The sequence below is a fragment of the Telopea speciosissima genome, chromosome 11 (genome assembly GCF_018873765.1).
Source record: "Telopea speciosissima isolate NSW1024214 ecotype Mountain lineage chromosome 11, Tspe_v1, whole genome shotgun sequence".
NCBI classification, from domain to species: domain Eukaryota; kingdom Viridiplantae; phylum Streptophyta; class Magnoliopsida; order Proteales; family Proteaceae; genus Telopea; species Telopea speciosissima.
In genome coordinates this window covers 5,113,002-5,131,808 of record NC_057926.1, presented here as the reverse complement: position 1 = coordinate 5,131,808, position 18,807 = coordinate 5,113,002, and the positions used below count along the sequence as shown (strand labels likewise).

The following is an 18,807-nucleotide window of genomic DNA, read 5'->3' as shown; positions in this document are numbered from 1 at the left end:
CTTGAGCGATCAAAAAAAGAGCCAAACAATTTCTATATTGAAACAAAAAGAAAAAGAAAAAAATCAAAAGACTGGACATGGTAGATCATTTTGCAGGCAGTGCATTCTTCCATGATAAATAGTATAGGAAGGGGCAATTAGTAAGAATACATGAATAACAACAATTTTTTTTAATCAATCATAAGTGTTTAAGTCAGTTCAATGTTAAAGGAAAAATTATACACTGGCATGTTTGGAGAGGTTTACTAAGCAACCCACCTATTTTATACCACGTGAAGGGATGATGTTCTAATTTTGACCATTGGATATTTGAGAGATGGTCTAGAATATTGGGCATGTGTCGAATTTTAGACTCAAACTCAATCAATTAACCTTTAGATATCCATGCATCCTCTATTTGTTAGTCATCCATATCCACCCTCCCCATCGTGAGTAGCAGAGTTTTAGTAATCGATATTGGTATTGGTCTCTACCAATACTGATCCGGATCGGTCATGTTTTTTTCAAAAAACTTATCTTTTTAAATATTTCTACCCTTGTTTGTACCGACCCAACGATATAGGATTGGCCAGGAATCAGTATCGGTCTCCACCGATACCGATACGAATCAATATCGACCGATCCGATATTGATTCCTCAAACCATGGTGAGCAGAGGACCTTGGGATCCTCTTATTCAAAAAAGTATAGCCTCATCTAACCCACCACATGGTAGAACTAAGGTCCGGTTAAATAACCATCTTCAAACCAACTCATTTATAAATACCACTCACCATTTAAACATTAGGTACTTTGAACATAGGCACTCTAAAAATTAGGTACTTTAAATGTAGTTTTTACACCTTAAACATAAAATATCTTGAACATATGTAATATTTTCTTGGGTAAGCCTGAGTCTTTCTCTCCCCACACCTCCTAAGGAAATGACCACCTTGCCCTCCCCATCTAACCCGACCTTCGCTAGCTCAAGGAAGCCAGTGGCTTGCCCAACCCTCTCCCTTTCTTTTTTTTCTAAATTTAACAATTTATACTTCCACATCTGTTGTGCATTCCTTCAATACTTTGTACATAATCTTCGAATTTCAGAAATTTTTGTTGCTTTACTTTGTAATGAAAAAACACTGACTGGCGACAACTGCTAGTGGATTTGCTTAAGGCTAGTGTAGTTGGCCCAGCCCCATAGATTTTTTTTGGTAAAATGCTTTACTATCCTAAACGCAAGAAAGAAAGGTTACATCTGTCGTAATATAGCCATGAGGAAACAAATAGGGGATAGGATCGGTCTCATGTCAAATCTTCCTAGCAAGAAGCCCCATAACCTGCAAGAGCATTTGTTACAAAGTTTCCTTCACATAATGTATGGCAAAAAATAACCTCTGGGAATTCCATAGCCATCTGTTGACAGTCTGAGATGATGTGTTCTACACTCCAGGGGATGGACTGAGCTTTTCCATGTAGGATGTTGATAATGAGCCCATAGGCGAGGACAAACCGCAAAGCTTTTCTTAAAGCCATTGCCTCTGCTACACGTATGTGAATGATTCCTACACCTGATGCAAAACAGAAGAGAACATGTTATTGAGAGTCTCGACAAACCCCTCTGATGCCGTTCCAACTGGGGTTTCCCAGATTGGCCCCATCCATGTTTATTTTAACGAGGTTTGGAGTGAGTGGATCCCATGAGATATAAGGAGGAAGAGGATCCCGAATTCTTTTTATGTGCTGTGTGAACTCATCTATAAATAAGGAAGCTTTAAGAATCACCCCATCAACAAAAGTGTCCTTATGTCTGAAAGTCCACTTTAAGTGGGCGATCCAGAGACTCCGAAGAAGGTTGATCATAAATTAATTTTTCTTGATGTTTCTGTAGTTCCTTTCAGGTTGCATGAGATCTGAATATATCACTCCTTTGATGTCCTTCGCTTCTACAATATCCAAAAGGCCAGCTTGTCTCCATATTTCTTGTGCTATAGGGCAATTTAGAAAAATATGGTTCAAATCAACGTTCCCTTGTGCACATTGTTTATAGAAGTTCTGAATCTGTATCCCACAAGAGGAGAGAAGATAAAAAATTGGTATGCATCCATGGAGAAGCTTCCAAGTGAATAACTGTACTTTAGGAGCTGTGGGAGTGGGCCAAAGTTTAAGCCAAACCTTGTTGGGGGGGGGGGGGAAACTTGTTGTGAGCAAGGCGATATGCCATGACCACTGTGAATTTACTCGAGAAAGTATGGAGCCAGATGTATCTGTCCTCCCTCGGGAAAATTGGGATAGGTATAGCTAGGATTTGTTGAGCCATGTCCAGAGGCCACTAGTGGTGTACACATTCAGAGTTCCAAGATCTGGAGAGAGGGTCAATAAAATAGTCAGTTGACTGGGGCATGATGAGGAAGGGGGAAGGGGGCTGCTGAAGGTGGGAAACAAGGAATCCAAAAGTCGACCCAGGGGTGTTGATAGAGCTCCCATTGCCTACCTATAGAAATGAGCCCTTTTGAATAGAGGTAAGGCTCCCATTATTGATTTCCCTCCCCAAGAAGACCGAGATGGGATGGAGGCATGTAACTCAGAGTTTGGAAAGTATTTATGTTTCATTACCCTGCCCCATAATGAAGAATTTGGTAAGAGAAGCTCCCAAGCCTTTTTTGCCAACAAAGCTTGATTCATTGGCTCCAATGATTTAACATTAAGACCTCTACAACGTCTAGGCTGACATATTGTATTCCACCGATTGTAGGAACACTAGACCCTTTGTCTTTGAACCAAAAAAATGTCCTACTTATCTTGTCAAGCTGCTTATGTACCTCTACCGGAAGACGGAAGTAGGACATGTAGTGTAGGGGCATTGCCGAAAGGGTTGACTGAATCAATGTCATTTTTCTTGCCGGTGATAAGAACTTGGCATTGCCAAAAGTGTTAATTCCATGCTTGGGATTAACACGTTGGATAAGGTTTGAGCAGTGAGACTTATGTAATTTTCCAAATATTTGAGGAATGCCTAAACGCACATCCACTGCCGAGCTTGGTGTGATATGAAACCTTGATTCAAGCTCACTTTTGGTAGCTGTACTAGTGACGTTGGGACTGTAGTGGGCCTTAGTTTTATGTTCATTAATGCTTTGCCCTAAGAACATGTAGAATCTATCCAAAACCTCGATAAACGCCCGAGCTTCAGCTGTTGACGCATGTCCAAACAGAATGAGGTGGTCAGCAAAGGCCATATGAGATAGACTTTCTCCATTTCTCAATAGCTTTACGCCCCTAATCTTATTTCGGTGCTTAGCTTCTTCAAGGTGAGTAGCCAAGACCTCCACACAAAGGACGAAGAGGTAAGGGGATAATGGGTCCCTGTACCGAAGGCTACGAGTAGGGGTGAAATGTGACAGCAACGAGCCATTGAGCAGAACCGAGAAAGACGATGCTTCCACACATAACATAATGAGTCAGATCCAATGGGGGTGGAACCATAATGTAGCAATGTTTTTTTGAGAAATCCCCACTCCAGTCTATAGGAGGCATGGTTCGTGATCTTGGTATCGGCTGGATTAGATCGGATTGGGATCGGATTGGCTGATACGGATCGGAATTGCCCAAACTTGGACAAATATGACACTGTCTCTGTTTTCTTATAAAAAACTAGTTTTTTTTTACATTTTTACCCATGTTTGTACAGCTGGATCGGATCGATATCAAGATTGATCTCGATCGATACCAATCCGATCCGACCAAAATCAATCGATTCAAACCAATACCTCAAATCATGATTCGGAGGCCTTGCTCATTCCTAGCCCCAGGGGGGTTTCAAGTTTTTGGTCTCATGTTCTTCATCTAGTCTGGAAATCCCCTCTAAAAAAAATTAAAACGTGGACTGCAAGTTTGAACCCGAAACGTGAGTGGGTGACTTAGGGGTATACATTTCTACCACATTTCAGCTCCACCCACGTGTCACGTCCAGGAAAAGAGTATAAACCAAAGCTAGAGAGTTAGCTGAAGGCCTGAAGATCGAACTTATTCCTGCGTGCGCACTGACACCTTTTAGCAATTTGGCCTATTTGAATCAAGCATCCCTGGGGCTTGCGGTGTTTTTTTCCGCGCTCTCACTGCCCTTTATTCCTTTCCTCTTTTCCCCATCGTTCTCTCTGCTACTGAGAACCCTAAGAGTGCGTAGCGAGTATATAGACTCTTCACGATGGGTAAGCCAACTTAGCGCTCTCTCTCCCCTACCATACATCTATTGATTTGATATTACGTGGTGGATAGATTTGATTTCGTTGTGAATTCGTGCTTCTTACATCGTAGATTTTACTAATTTTTCTTTGATATTTGTTTGGCGCTTATTAATTTGGCTTTTCGCCCAGGAATTTGGGTCTAGTTTGGATTTGTTGGAATTCGTTTCGTTTTGTCGTTTTTTTCATTGGGATGTTATAATCCTTAAATTTTTGTTGATAATCGTAAGCAATTAAAGGATGGCAGTTGAGAATCAATGTTTTCTCCTTTTATCTAGACACTTTTATGCGGAATTACTGTTTGAGGGTTTTGGTGCATGAATGAGATTTGAGAGCTACTGAGGTCACGTCTCGTTTGCGTTTTGATTCCAGATATAGATGCTGAGATCGAGTCTAGCATTAGGTCGCTGCAGTTGGACTCTTCAGGTACTAATCTAATGGTGATTTGGTTATACTTCCGTGTAGAGAGGCTAGATGCTCTTCGACCTTGGCGTCACTGAAATGACAAAATTTTGCTGCGTTTTAATTGAATTTTTGCAGAGGGCAATAACGAAGTGGTTGCTTCAGATGAAGTTAAAGCAGAAGAGAGTGAGAAATGGGATACAATGGAAGAAGGTATGGAGTAGCAATTACACAAATTATGTGCATGTTAGAATTTGGTTATGTGTAGAGCAATGACTTGCTAGATTTTGAAGTTCAAGTGTGACTCTGGTTGATGATTCAGTATAACCTTCAACTATTCCTTGTTTTCCCTAACAGATTTTAACATAAAATGGTTTCTTTCGGAAGAAGTTGTTTATTTCTAGGTTTCTTCGCTATTCTTGTTATTTATTCAAAGCGCCTGTATTAATATAATCTGGATATTCTTTTTTGGCATATAATTTTTCCTACGTTGCCAAGTCCAACTCATGGAGACACCCTTTTTTGTAAACTCAACCAAATTTGACGGTGTATCTCATCCGAATTTTATAATATTAAGTCTAGATATACAATTTTCCCTCTAAATCCTATTGTAATATTCATTCTAAGACTGTAAGCCCATTAACCTTATTTTCTTTTAGAATCTTGGCTTTCTTTAGTTTGATCTTCTTTCTAAGCATAAGACGGGTTACTTCACTACCCATTACCCAAACTGCATTGAGATCCTTTGATTTTTAGTATCATCCATTATTTTTTAATATTTGAATTTTGAAATATATTTCAGTGGAAGATCTGAGTATTTTTTTTGGGATATTATATTTTGTCGGTTCTTTTAGATCTCAAGGATGAGGTGGTTTCAGATCACAAGGATGAGCCCCCGTCAAACTCTAAGCCATTGCATGTGGAGCCAAAAGGTGATATATATGATCCTTTGTTGTTCGTTTCTCCTTCTTTCATTAAGAAGTAGGGAAAATGCTTTTTTTTTTTATTATTTTTTTTACACCTTACAGAATAGTTTTGCGAGAACCTAGATTTCAGACTGATGGAGGTTGTGATCTCTCTCTCTCTCTCTCTCTCTCTCTCTTTTTGGGTTGCCAGTTAAAGATAAAGAAATGACTGCTCTAGTAGATGTTGAAGATAAAGATAGCAAAGAAGAAAACAAGAAGCGACATCTGAATGTTGTATTTATTGGCCATGTTGGTAAGTTAACATTCTGTTGGTCCTCCATCAAGATTTTGTTTATATTCATGTGTCCTCTTATTGTGTCTGGTTATTTAGTGTTTGTGTACATGCATATTTGTCAATCAGTGGAATCGTTCTCATGCCAGATCTGAATGCTTATGTTTTCAGAGTAGTTTTTGGTTGTGAGGTTTTCCATTTTTCTTTCTAACAATAGTCTTTGTTTCATTGGTACAGTATCTCATCCTTCTAGCACCCTCTTATTATTATTTTTTTTAAAATTCCCTGAAACTCTGATAATTAGTTTAAGGGGCCAATTCGTATAAGGATGTTCCTAAATAGAAAACTGCCCATGAGATTAGAACTATGTCTACGTCCATAGGTACACCATGCACAAAGTCTTAAGAAAATATTATATCTGTTTTTAGTCTTGTAAGGGTTACGGGTAGTCGGTTTTTATGTTAAGCGTTACCAGGAGTAATGGATTCTACATAAGACGTTGCCTTATTGGGTGGTGTTGTCATAGTTGTCAAGACGTCGCCTTGGCGTCCAGTGCCTTGGATGCCTTGTTGGTGTCGCCTTGCATCCAGCCCCTCTCCAACGCCTTGGGTTGCCTAGTCGCCGTGACAAATATGGTTGTTTTAGAAGACCACAAATTTGTAGTAATATATTAGCATTTGAATTGAAGCTTCATGGAGAATTTTTGGCTTGCTTGAAATAGCACTTTGATGCTGTTGAACGTAAGTTTCTATATCTACGCATGTTTGCTTTATATTTTTCTTAGACGATCCGTGATCTGATTACATTTATTTGGTCATTCTCTCTTATTATGGAACACGGAATTAAATCAGTTTTCATTCTATCTACACTGCATATTCACAAGGATTTTATGCCGATTGCAGATGCTGGTAAGTCCACGACTGGAGGGCAGATACTTTTCCTTAGTGGTCAGGTTGACGATCGAACAATCCAGAAATATGAGAAAGAAGCAAAGGAAAAGAGTCGAGAAAGTTGGTAAGACCTCCTTTCAGCTTGCAAAGTTTTGGTGGTTGAAATCTTGGATGATGAACTCTTTGTATGATTTCATTTAATGGACCTAATGTTGCTACTCATGAGCATTTACATTTTTGAGCAATTTCAGTATACACTGATATTTTATCTTCTCTTTATGCTATTCAGATCTGTGATAGCAGTTTATAAAATTTGCCTCACAATATTTTTCACTCCCCTGTGCTAATTTGCTAGCTGGGGGATTATGCTGTGGTATTCATTAATGATATGAAACATTTTGCTTTAATCTGCTGTACGTTGCTGAATAATCTGATGCTTGTTGTGTATCATAGTTTCTCTGCTTTGCAGCCCATTCTTTGGTTGAATAACTGTTGTTGTTGACGCACAGCCCCCCTCCTCCCCCCCAAAAAAAAAAGAAAAGAAAGAAAAAAAGAGATGGGATGTTTGAGATCAACTTTCTGTGTCTGATGTGCATCTCTCAGCTGGAGAGAGAGATCTTCCACCAGGTGCAGGTTGGGTTGGTTTTGGAAGAGTCTATTAAGATAAACCAAACTGTAAAGGATATCCCTACCAGCCGCAAGCTGTGATTGGGATTCCTAAATAGACCCAACAACAACAACTCAGCCTTATCTGAACTAAATGGGGTTGGCTACACGGATCCTTTCTCTCCAATCAGCTCAATTCGAGGTCATAGTTGATACAAGGGCTAGGCTATGCATGTTTTTCCTCACCACTTCTCCTAAGGTCATTTTAGGTCTGCCCCTAGCTCTTTTAGTTCCTTCAATCTGAATCAAATCACTTCTCAGTATTGGAGCATCTAAAGGCCTCCGTTGAACCATGGCCATGCCACCTCAAATGACTTTCTCATAGCTTATCATGTATATCAGAGCTATTCCCAAATCAGCTCTAATATGATCGTTCGTTACTTTAGCCTTCCTAGTTTTGTCACTCATTCATCTCAACATCCTCATCTTCGCTACATTGAGTTTATCTTTATGATGCTTCTTAACCGCCCAACATTTCACATTATACATCATAGCCGGTCCTATGACTGTCTTATAAAATTTTCCTCTAAGCTTTAGAGGAATATGTTGATCACTCAACACTCTGGACGCACCGCTCCACTTCATCCATCCTATTTTAAGTTTATGTGAAACATCCTCCTCTATATCACCTTCTATTATTTATGATTGAGCCCAGATACCTAAAATAATCACTTTGCGAAATCTCCCTTTATCAATTTTCACCAACCTTATTATCTGTCCTAGTGTAACTAAAGTTACACACATTCCGTTCTTCATTCTACTTATCTTAAAACCTTTTGATTTCAAGGTTGATCTCCATAACACCAACTTGACGTTAATCCCTGCTTTTGTCTCATCCACCAAAACAATATCATCAGCAAAAAGCATACACCAAGGAACCTCATCTTGAATGTCTCTAGTTAATTCATCTATGATAAGCACAAACAAATAAGGGCTTAAAGTTGATCCTTGATGTAACCCAATTGTGATTGGGAATTCACTACCTTGACCCCCAACAGTTCTTACACTAGTCACCACAATATCATACATTTCTTTAATTATATTCACGTATTTACTTGAAACACTTATGTTCTCTAGTATTTGCCAAATGAACTCTTTAGGGACTCTATCATAAGCTTTTTCTAGGTCAATAAAACCATACGGAGATCCTTCTTGCAATCTCTAAATCTTTCCATTAGTCTCCTAAGCAAGTAAATTGCTGCTGTCATGGATCTTCCTGGCATAAATCCAAATTGGATCTCCTAAGTAAACCCAACAACTAGTTAAAATAAGATCCCACGATTTCTGGTTCCTTAAGTGAGAACCAGAACTAAACCATATGACCCAAAGATGAACCAAAAACTGCTCCAATCTTGGTCCAACCCAACTCAATCCAACCAAACCAAGCTGGTCCATTGCATTCCATGCGCAACAAGAATTTGACCAGATTTTCTTTGTTTACCTCAATTGAGATGCCTCCCTTGCTTTTGGAGATATTTCATGGTAGCCCTCTACGCACCGGTAGCATGTGGTTGACTGACTAAATGAGTTCCTCTGCTGGTTATTTCCCCATATTTCAGAGCAATAGCTTCTATCCAAAGGTTTCCTAGCGCATGACCAAATTGCTATAATTATTTTCGAATGAGTCCTTGTTTTATAACTGAAACAGGTTAAGTTCCCTTGGTCTTATTTCTCTTTGGGACAGTTGTCAAGGCGTCGCCTAGGCACCCCTAGGCATCCAGACTCTTTTTTGGGTCTAAGGCAACAACATGACACTTCACGAGTTTACGTTAATTATGTTTATTGCTTTGTTTTTTTTTTATTTTTATTTTATGAATATGCTTATATTATATCCTATGCTTTGTTTATTGTATTTTGGTTTTCTCATATTAGGTCATTACTAGCATAATTATATCATATTGCATTCATATGGCTTTTGTATTGCATATAAACATAAGAGTAAGTGTTCTCTGTCCGAGAGCATGTTACCTACACCTACACGAGACCCAATCAGCGCCCTCCTTTTGGTTCAATCTATGGGGGGGGGGCAGTGAGGTCAGTTTACAGGGAGGAGAGAGACAAACACAAGGGTGCAGGCACATGAGCCACGCTCCCGGACAGGGGGCTTTCTTCCTAAACATAATTATATAAAATTCTCATTTCTATTGTAAATATAGTCATATACTGCACGACTAGGGTGCCTAGTTGCCTAGGTGCCCCTCTGACGCCTTGGATTGCCTAGTCACCTTGACAACTATGCTTTGGGAAGTGTAACCGCGGCCTACCTGAGTAAATAATGCTGAGGACTCGTTGCAGTCATTGGATAAAAGGTCGCAAGTTTCTATACATTGTCGGCAACCAGTACCTGGATATAACAGGAGCAGATAATGATAGCAAGATTGGGGGAGTCTGAATTAAGATAACCTTTTCTCCTTTGGACAGGTAACAAATTTCCTGGGTTGCAAGTTTCTTAGTAATTCTCACTTTAATTGGATCTCATATCTGCAAAGGTGTGCCCAGAAAATTAGTTGGCAGAGGGCCTTCTTAGCAAACCTGGAACAGCAGCTCCTCCTATTCCATGACATCTCCTATGCGTAGTTTCCACAGCGTCTACGTAACTACTACAAGGCGCCTAGCCGACAAACACTTCACTTTTACTAAGATTGGCCTTCATCTCAGAAACTGCTTGAGAGAAATTCAGATTCATCTGCAAGTTTCTAATGTGACCATGAGATATTTTACAAAAAATATAGCTGAAATTCTAAGTCATCCTCAAGTTCCTAATCTGACCAAATACTTTAGTTGTTGTCAGCATATTGAAGACGAGACATGAGAAATTAAAATTGGGGAGGTAAAACCTTCAATCTGCCTCACTTGCTCACTTTGGATAGGAGGCAGCTTAAACCTTCAGCCACTATTCTAAATTGAACAGGATAGGGAATCTCCCTGTCTGATCCCATGCTATCAGTTGAAGTAGCTTTTTGGATTCCCCATTCATCAAGATAGACAAGGAAGCTGAGGACTAACATAATTTCAACCATTTCCTCCTTATTATCTCTAAACCCATTCATTGCAACATGTAATCAATGAAAGACTGATTACATGGTGAAAACTTTTTCCAAATCAATTTTCCAGAGGACTCCTTCCTTCCCAGCTTTGATATCTGAATGGATAAGTTTATTGGTAACAAGGACACCATCAGGGACAAAACCATCTTGATTCTTATGATTTAACCTGTAACGGCTTTAAGTCTCAAGGCTTACATCTTCATAGTCAGCTTATCTGATTGATGGAGTCATTCTTCTTTTTTGAATAGGTTAATTAAGGTGGCATTACATGCATTGTCCAGAACTACTTTCTTTTGGAGTTCAGAAAAGCCTTTCAAAATAGCTGTCTTTATTATGTTCCACTGTTCCTTCTAAAAGCATAAGTAGCTATTATGGAACCATGTATTGGGTACTTTCAGATACTGCAAACATGTTCCATCTTTCCTCTTTGTGCCTTTTGATGTAATAAAGTTTATTGGAAGATATGTTCAAACCAAATTATTTCTCTAAGCTATATTGTATAACACTTCTAAGATTGTTTAGTTGTTTATCTACAAAAACAAGTTTATTACTATTTTCTGTTGTTTTCTGTTGAAATTTGTCACCATATCTATATGATTTGTATAGTTCTCTCCCCCATCTGCTTCTTTGTTTTACAATGACGTAGTCACTCTTTTTTCTTACTTTAATTCTTCATTCATAATTTACTGCGTACCCTTTACAAGAGCAATTCTTCACGTGGTAGGTACATGGCATATATCATGGACACAAATGAGGAGGAGCGTGTAAAGGTATGCGTTGAGATTCCTTGTTGCAATTTTTGTGTGTGTTTGACTTGCATTATGGTAGACCTAGCTCTGTGCAATTAATGTCACAGAATTTTTTTGACGTCGTCACATGGTCTAGTGATTTATGTAATTTGGGGTTGGAAGTGATTTTAGGTTTTGTTGATTACTGGCGATAAACAAGTAAACAACTATGAATCCAAGCATTCAAATTCCTCAGATTTTATTGGTGTACGGAGTACAGCAAAGAATTTAGGTGGACTGGAAGGCATCTTAAAATATGGATTATGGTACCTGACTGGTTTACATGTCTAAAATTAAAAGAGAAGAGTTAGCAAACTTGTAGTTCCTGAAGTCCTATATTGTAAACATCGATATTATTGGAGATTTTTATCCATAATTTCTTGCATATCTATCTGGCATTGGACTTCACCTTGGCTTAACTGTCTTTTAGATGTAAACCATAGAAAAACCTGACCAAGAGTGAGAAGTGTAGTGCAAATGGGAATCAAGAGCCTAGAAGTAGGAAGAGATGCAAGAAGTGTCATTGTTAGTGGGAATGAGAAGCAAAAGCAAGAAGTAAGAGTCTCCACTGATGCAGTTAAACACACTTGGCCCAATAGGGGCACGTAGGAGTTTTTTTTAATTTTTTTTGTTGGGTTATTTGTAAATTGACAATTAGGATGAATTTCTTCGATTTAAGCTAGTTGCTGTGATTGTCTTCACTTTATCATTCATTCTTCTTTCTTACATTTCTATTCTACCTCTTCTTTTTATATTTCTTCTTTGTTATCCAATCCTTCTTCTCCGTTATTTCTTTCCAGTTAGGATTATTTCAATTTATTGTCTGTTGCTCTGTTTTCTACATTGTTTTGGGGACCAATAGGAATCAAAACTCTCTTGTATCAGTTCTGTTTTAACTGAAATTTTGGGAGTTGAATCTATATCTGGGGCCGATCTGAACTGTAGTGTCTGGCACCATTTGGAGCAGCCAATCGAGATATCTATTCTAAAGTCTCCTATTGGTTTAAGAAGTTCCGCCCATCCTCACTTCAGAAATTTAATATTAAAATAATATTCTAACTCTGAGTCAGCTATTGGCCTAATGTTTGGGGGTTAGGAACTTAACTCTAAAATCTCACCGTTATTGAGTTTCATTTGAGTGAAATCTTCTCATCTGAAAGAGTCTGTTCTCCACCTTGCTATTTGTTGAGAAGAAGAGTACTTATTATTTATGGTTCAGGCCATATTTTCTAATATCTGTTAAGAACTTCTCCAGTGTGAATTCCTTTTTAATTCACTCCACTGCTGATATTTAAATTTGGAAAAAGGCCTCTTGTCTTGATTTAATTACCTTTACGTCCCATATTCTGTTTGGGGTGCACCCAGTGCACGAGGGTCCCGCCACTGCGGGGTCTGGGAAGGGTCATAATGTACGCAGCCTTACCACTGCTTTTGCAGAGAGGCTGTTTCCAGACTCAAACCCAATGGAGCAACCTTACTGTTGCACCAAGGCCCACCCTCAAATTCTGTTTGTCCTCTTCAAAGTGGTCCTAAATTGTCCTGGAATTTATGAAATTGCCATTGGTCATATTATTGTAGTTTTATTACTTTGGTGGGCCCATAGCGATCTAAATTTCATAGCCTGGGATTGCATTAGTCCCTCTTATACTGACCTCTGCAAAATATGACCCCGAGTTCCCTCTCTTGACTCTGTTGTGAGATTTTTAATTGAAAGGAGAAGAAGTATTAGGTGAAGACTAGCACAGTAATATAGCAGCTCTAAAAGAGTTTTATGTTCAGCGGGGGTGGGGTTTAAAGTTTAAATGAGTGCAGGCCGTCCTGTTTTCAGTCAAGTAGTCAGCCAAATCCAACCTACTTCTAATTTGGTTGAACTTGCCCATCCATGACTGACAACCCTAAATCTGTATTAACCAATTCTGAATACTTGATCGGATTCGTGGGTGTTCCTACGAACAAACACTTATAATACTCAAACTTATGCCTTATCAAGCATGTTATCCCATTTTTAAATTGATTTATTCTGCAGCAGCAAATGCTAGTCACAATAGGGGTTTCAACAAAGCGAATTTAATTATTAGCAAAGCTGAGGTCAACGAGGGTACTACCATGAAAAGGTTAAAACCTCGAGCTCAAGGAAGTTAACCAATAAAAAGACCTATCTGTCATATAACCATTGTATTGAAAGATATATCCTTAGATGAAAAATATCTCATATGGTAAAGAAACTATGGAGTGTGGATGACTGTATACAAATCAATATAATAAGTATATAGATAGGATATATCGTGATAAACATGGTATAGCGGGGTAGTATGGGTCAAAAAATAAACCCACTTGATTTCAGACTTGGTACAACCTAAAGTCATCATTCCCCTTGATTTGCATGGCCAAAAAGTTATTTTGAAGGTCTCCAGGAAGATCAAAAAATCTGGGATATTATCAAGAATTATGTACCAGAAAGGAAAAAAAGAAAAGAGAATAGTCGAGGGAATTGCATGTATAGAGATTCAAAAATAATCGATCTGATCCAGATCATAATCCATATGGGATTCCCAAAGTTGTTAATAGACGATAGATCGTGAGGAATTGAAGAATTTACAGATCAATGTACTAAAAGAGTTTAGTTCTGTGAACCGAAAACTCAACATTTCTATCACAATAATTGCAAGACCTTATGGGCAACCTAATATTCTTGCATAATATATAGCTGGACAGTTAAAAAATAGTTTCATTTTGAAAGGCAATGAAAAGGCTATTGAATTAACTGAACAAGCAGATACAAAAGGAATTAGTTGCCTTGATAATCTTTTCCTTTGCAGAAACTAAACTATGTTACTACTTGATACTTATTCCAGGGAAAGACAGTGGAGGTTGGTAGAGCACATTTCGAGACGGAAGCCTCAAGGTTTACCATTCTGGATGCACCGGTAACATCTATTATTCTCCTTTATCTTGTTTCTAAACTCCTTATATCAATTACATGCCTTTAGCTAATATTTATGATTTCCTGATGGGTAAGAAGTGGGAATCTACTCCCTTTTTTTCCCCTGAGGGCCATGTAGAAATTTCTTGTAGGGCTCATACTATGTGGACTTGTCCATGTCATTGGGACCAATGTGATTTCTCCTTGTCTGATAATAATGTTTAAAAAATTATTGGAAAAAGTTAAATCTGTTTAAGAGAAGGGGCCATTAAAAAGAACGGTAATTCCCCACACATGGTGGGCCATATGGTTAATATAATCACCAAAATTGACATGGAGATGGATGTATTGTTTGTCCATTTTAGAAAGCCAAAAGAGATTCTGGGCCAGTTATAATATAGATTGAGCCTTTTTTTTTAATGGGATACCTCCGTAACAGGCCTGGTTGATAAGCCCATATTGGGGTTTTCGATGGGTAACTGGGTACATGATATTAGTTAAGTGGGCCCTGTTGTATGATGTCTTTGAAGTACTTTTAGTTTCTTTGTTTAAAAGAGTGGGTCCAAGTCTGTCCTTTGTTTTATCTACTTGAAGTTCGGATATCATTGGGGAAGTTAGTGTCTGTGTACCTAGCTGAGATTGAGATTTACACTTGATAATTATGAAATGGTTTCTAATTTTATGTTTATTCATTCCTAAAGCATATTTTAGTTGTTTTAATTGAATTATGCGTGTTCTAGTACTAAATTTTGTAGTCGAAACTAGCATAATGATTGAAACTGCAAAATTTCATCCATGTTCTGGGTTAGAAACTGCGAAATTTCAATCGAAAACTAGTGTAATGATTGAAACTACCAACCTAGGGTCCAAAGCCAAACTACCATTTTGTATGTGTGTGTGTATGTTTTTTTTAACATTCTAAGGATTCCACTATGTTTAAAAGACCTAAAATAGGGTTCCCTAAAAGTTTTGGGAACTAATTTGGCCATTTGGGCCTCGAAACCATCAATTGAAACCAGCAACCAAAATCTTGTAGGTTTCGACCGAAATTTTACGGTTTCATTAAATATTTTGGTTTCGAGCTTAGTCGAAAACCAGGCTCGAAACCGAAACCTTGAACCTTGGGACTGGTGTAGGAGGCTGGAATCTCTCTTTCTCTCTCTCTCTATATTACACATCTGAATGTCTTCCATTGTCAGTCAGGGCTGTGTTGGCCCATCTACATTGATAGTCCACTAAACTGCTGTAGGATTGGATGCTATTGACTTATTTAGATCTTAGACCATTGTAGGATTTGATGCTATTGACATCTTTACATCTTAGTTTCGCATCTGCCTTTTTAGTTTCTGATTTTAAAGTTGTATCATGTTGGATTGGCATTGCTTTATTCTTTGAGAATCTTGATTAGTTTGTAACTGGGACCAAAATCTACTGCTCTGTAATCTTGTTGCTTCTCTAATTTGTTTTTGTTTCTGCGTGTTTCTCTAGGGTCACAAAAGTTATGTTCCAAACATGATCAGTGGGGCATCTCAAGCAGATGTTGGAGTCCTGGTAAGCAAACGGATGCATTACTTTTTGCACATAATTTCTGTAAATAAATCTGGTTCAATCATTTCTGATGCTTTTCTTGATATAGGTAATCTCTGCTCGTAAAGGTGAATTTGAAACTGGATATGAGAGAGGTGGGCAGACCCGTGAACATGTCCAACTTGCAAAGACTTTGGGTGTATCTAAGTTGCTTGTTGTTGTCAACAAAATGGATGATCCTACTGTGGGATGGTCTAAAGAAAGGTACTTGATATGGTCTATTTTTTGGGGGGCACTTTTGTGAAGAAGGAATTTTCAGAAGTCTAATGACCTTGTATTATGTGCTTTCCACAGGTATAATGAAATAGAATCAAAGATGATACCTTTCCTAAAATCATCAGGTTACAATGTGAAGAAAGGTAAACACTGTAGATTTTAAAACCTTATTTTTATATTGTTGTTGTTTTTGTTGTTATTTTTAAATTATTTTTGTTAAGCAATATCTGAAGGACATGAGCTGGCTGGCCTAGAAGCCTGCAGTGTTTCTACTTGGGATTGAGATGCGCCTGGGCACAATGTAAAAGTCCCAGTGTTAGGCATAGCCCAGCCTGATGGAATATTGAGCCAGACTTTTGATGAAAACTTATTTTGGCCAGGACAGTTCGGCCTGAGATCTACGTTGGCCAACTGACTTTTCTATATGAAATATAAATGTCTTTTGGGAGTTGCGTTGTCAAGTAAATACCCAGGTGTGGCCTAGGGACTAGGCAGTCTAGAAGTTATTAGCCATGCACCTAGGCAACCTTTTGGACAGCGGCCTACCCAACCAGTCAATGATCTTCCTTGTTTTCTGTGTCTCTGTTACAGCATACCACTTTTATTTATAATGCTAGGAGAGGGCACTAATTTATATTATATGTTCTTAAGATAGAACATAAAGCCTCCTTTTGTATATATTACACACCTTTTGTACATATTTTTACATTGCATGGTACTATCTCCATCCCATAAAGCCTCCTTTGTTGTTTTATGATCCTATGACATTTATCATTGTAGAAAATAATTCATGGAGTTCTTCACTAGCTTACAATACCCCTTGTGGTGGTATTAATTAAACTATTCTATATTCTTCTTTCACCATCGGCCTGTGTATTCTATAATTTCCTGTGGGACAGCATTGAAAGTGGATGTAGATGAGTAGAAGGTTGATCCATTGATGCATTAATGAGAATCTGATGGGTCTCTGTCCACTAAACAACAAGGAAGGTTTTATGATCCTATAACATTTATCACTGTAGAAAATAATTCATGGAGTTCTTCACTAGCTTACAATACCCCTTGTGGTGGTATTAATTAAACTATTTGTTGTATCGGGTAATTTAGCCCTTTGGTTTTATTGTTTTTATCTTTTATTTTTATTTCCTTTTCTGTAATTTTTCCCCTTGACCGATCTCTATCTGGGATTCCTAGTTGTAATGGGAATTCCTAATAGGAATAGGCAAGGGGGGCATTCCTATTTTGAGTCATTCCTACTTTGATTAGGAATAAGTTGTATTCCTACTTTGAGTAAGAATAAGTTGTAATTCTGGATTATTATAAATAAAGGGGCTGGGTGATCAATTAAGACACTCAAGCATTCAGTTCTACAGGGCTTCTAACATGGTATCAAAGCAGAATCTGATCTAAGAAGCAGTTCTCAAGTTTTTTTCTGGTTTTTTTTTCTCCCCCCTCCCACGGTTTTTGGTTTCTCCCTTCTCCACCACTCTCGGCTCCTCTCTTCCATTCAGGGCAGCACCTATGAGGTGATCTAATGCAGATTTAGATGCTGCCCTCGCATTCACCTCATTGAAGATTGCAGATTACTGGTGTTGCCTACTGCCGACAGGTTCCCTCCACCATTGGAGATCAAGTTCTTCCCACAAAGCTGAAGATCGATTTCTGTTTTTTCTGGAGATTGGTTCCTGCTATCCCTGGCACACACCTCTTCCTGTTTGAAGACTGCAGTATTGAATCAAGCCAAGACAGATTCAGCTCTGCGATTTCTCTCCAAACAGCCTTTTTGCCCTAATTTTTTACTAAAATTAGGGCTTCTTATTTGCTGGTCAGAATCAGCTCCTTTTTGGAGGACTTCTTCCCCACTACTAGAGGATCACTCGATCTATCTTTCAGCCTATTCTGACGGTTGAAAGTGCTGCAACTTCAAGTCACTCGATTCAGTTTTTTTTTGAAGATCTGTGTTTTTCAAATTAGTGGCTAGATTTCTGCCTAGCTGAATTATGGGTGACTCAGAGATGACTACTGCTACTTCTGGAGGAGATGGTCAGATTAGGAATGACTTTCTTCCCTATACTGTTGCCATTAAGCTTGATGGTACGAATTATTTGATTTGGGCCAGATCACTATCCTTGACCATGGCTGGTAGGGGACTCACTGGCCATCTCACTGGCACCACCAAATAGCTTACTGAAGAAGGTGCTGCCCGTACTAAATGGGCTGCCAACGATGCTATGGTGATGTCATTTGTTTTGAATTCTATGACCACTGACCTCTCCAGTCAGTATCTGCTCCTTGACACTGCTACTCAGATATGGACTGCTGTCAAGGGAACTTATGGTCGTTCAGGTAGTGGTGCTCAAGTTTATGAAATCAGGAAGACACTCCAAAATACTACTCATCAGGAGATGTCTGTCCCTAAATACTATGCTGCCCTCAAGTGTTTATGGCAGCAATTGGATCACTATGCTCGGTTTCAACCTACTACTACTACTGACATTACTGCCTATCATTCTTATGTTGATCAGTTTCGGGTCTATGATTTCCTGGCTGGCCTTAATGATGTTTATGATCCTATTCGGGTGCAAGTTTTTGGTCGGGTTCCTTTCCTCACTTTAGAAGAGACCTTTTCTTATGTTCACAGTGAAGAGACACGAAGGGCTGCCATGATGATCACTCCCAAAGTTGAGAGATCAGCCTTACAGACTACTGGCTCCACCCCAGATACTTCTTCTGACAGTGTTGCTGCTACTGCTACTGCCAAAGAGCCTGTGAAGTGTGATCATTGTCACAAACCATATCACACTAAGGCTCAGTGTTGGAAATTACATGGGAAGCTTGCTGATTTTGAGGCCAAACGTGGTCGTGCTAA

At 38.7% G+C, this 18,807-nt stretch overlaps 1 protein-coding gene across 2 annotated transcripts in view; it reads left to right on the top strand.

The window, feature by feature from the left end:
* Positions 1-4,061: 4,061 nt before the first annotated feature.
* Positions 4,062-18,807, top strand: part of LOC122646100 (eukaryotic peptide chain release factor GTP-binding subunit ERF3A) — a 37,375-nt gene continuing 22,629 nt past the window's right edge. For both annotated transcript variants that reach the window (XM_043839582.1, XM_043839581.1), the window contains exons 1-11: positions 4,062-4,189; positions 4,595-4,648; positions 4,763-4,837; positions 5,479-5,556; positions 5,741-5,842; positions 6,724-6,835; positions 11,149-11,194; positions 14,068-14,139; positions 15,624-15,686; positions 15,772-15,926; positions 16,017-16,081. In XM_043839582.1, the coding sequence (XP_043695517.1) occupies positions 4,186-4,189; positions 4,595-4,648; positions 4,763-4,837; positions 5,479-5,556; positions 5,741-5,842; positions 6,724-6,835; positions 11,149-11,194; positions 14,068-14,139; positions 15,624-15,686; positions 15,772-15,926; positions 16,017-16,081 (826 nt within the window). In that variant the 5' untranslated portion in view covers positions 4,062-4,185. The remainder of the gene's footprint in view (positions 4,190-4,594; positions 4,649-4,762; positions 4,838-5,478; positions 5,557-5,740; positions 5,843-6,723; positions 6,836-11,148; positions 11,195-14,067; positions 14,140-15,623; positions 15,687-15,771; positions 15,927-16,016; positions 16,082-18,807) is intronic.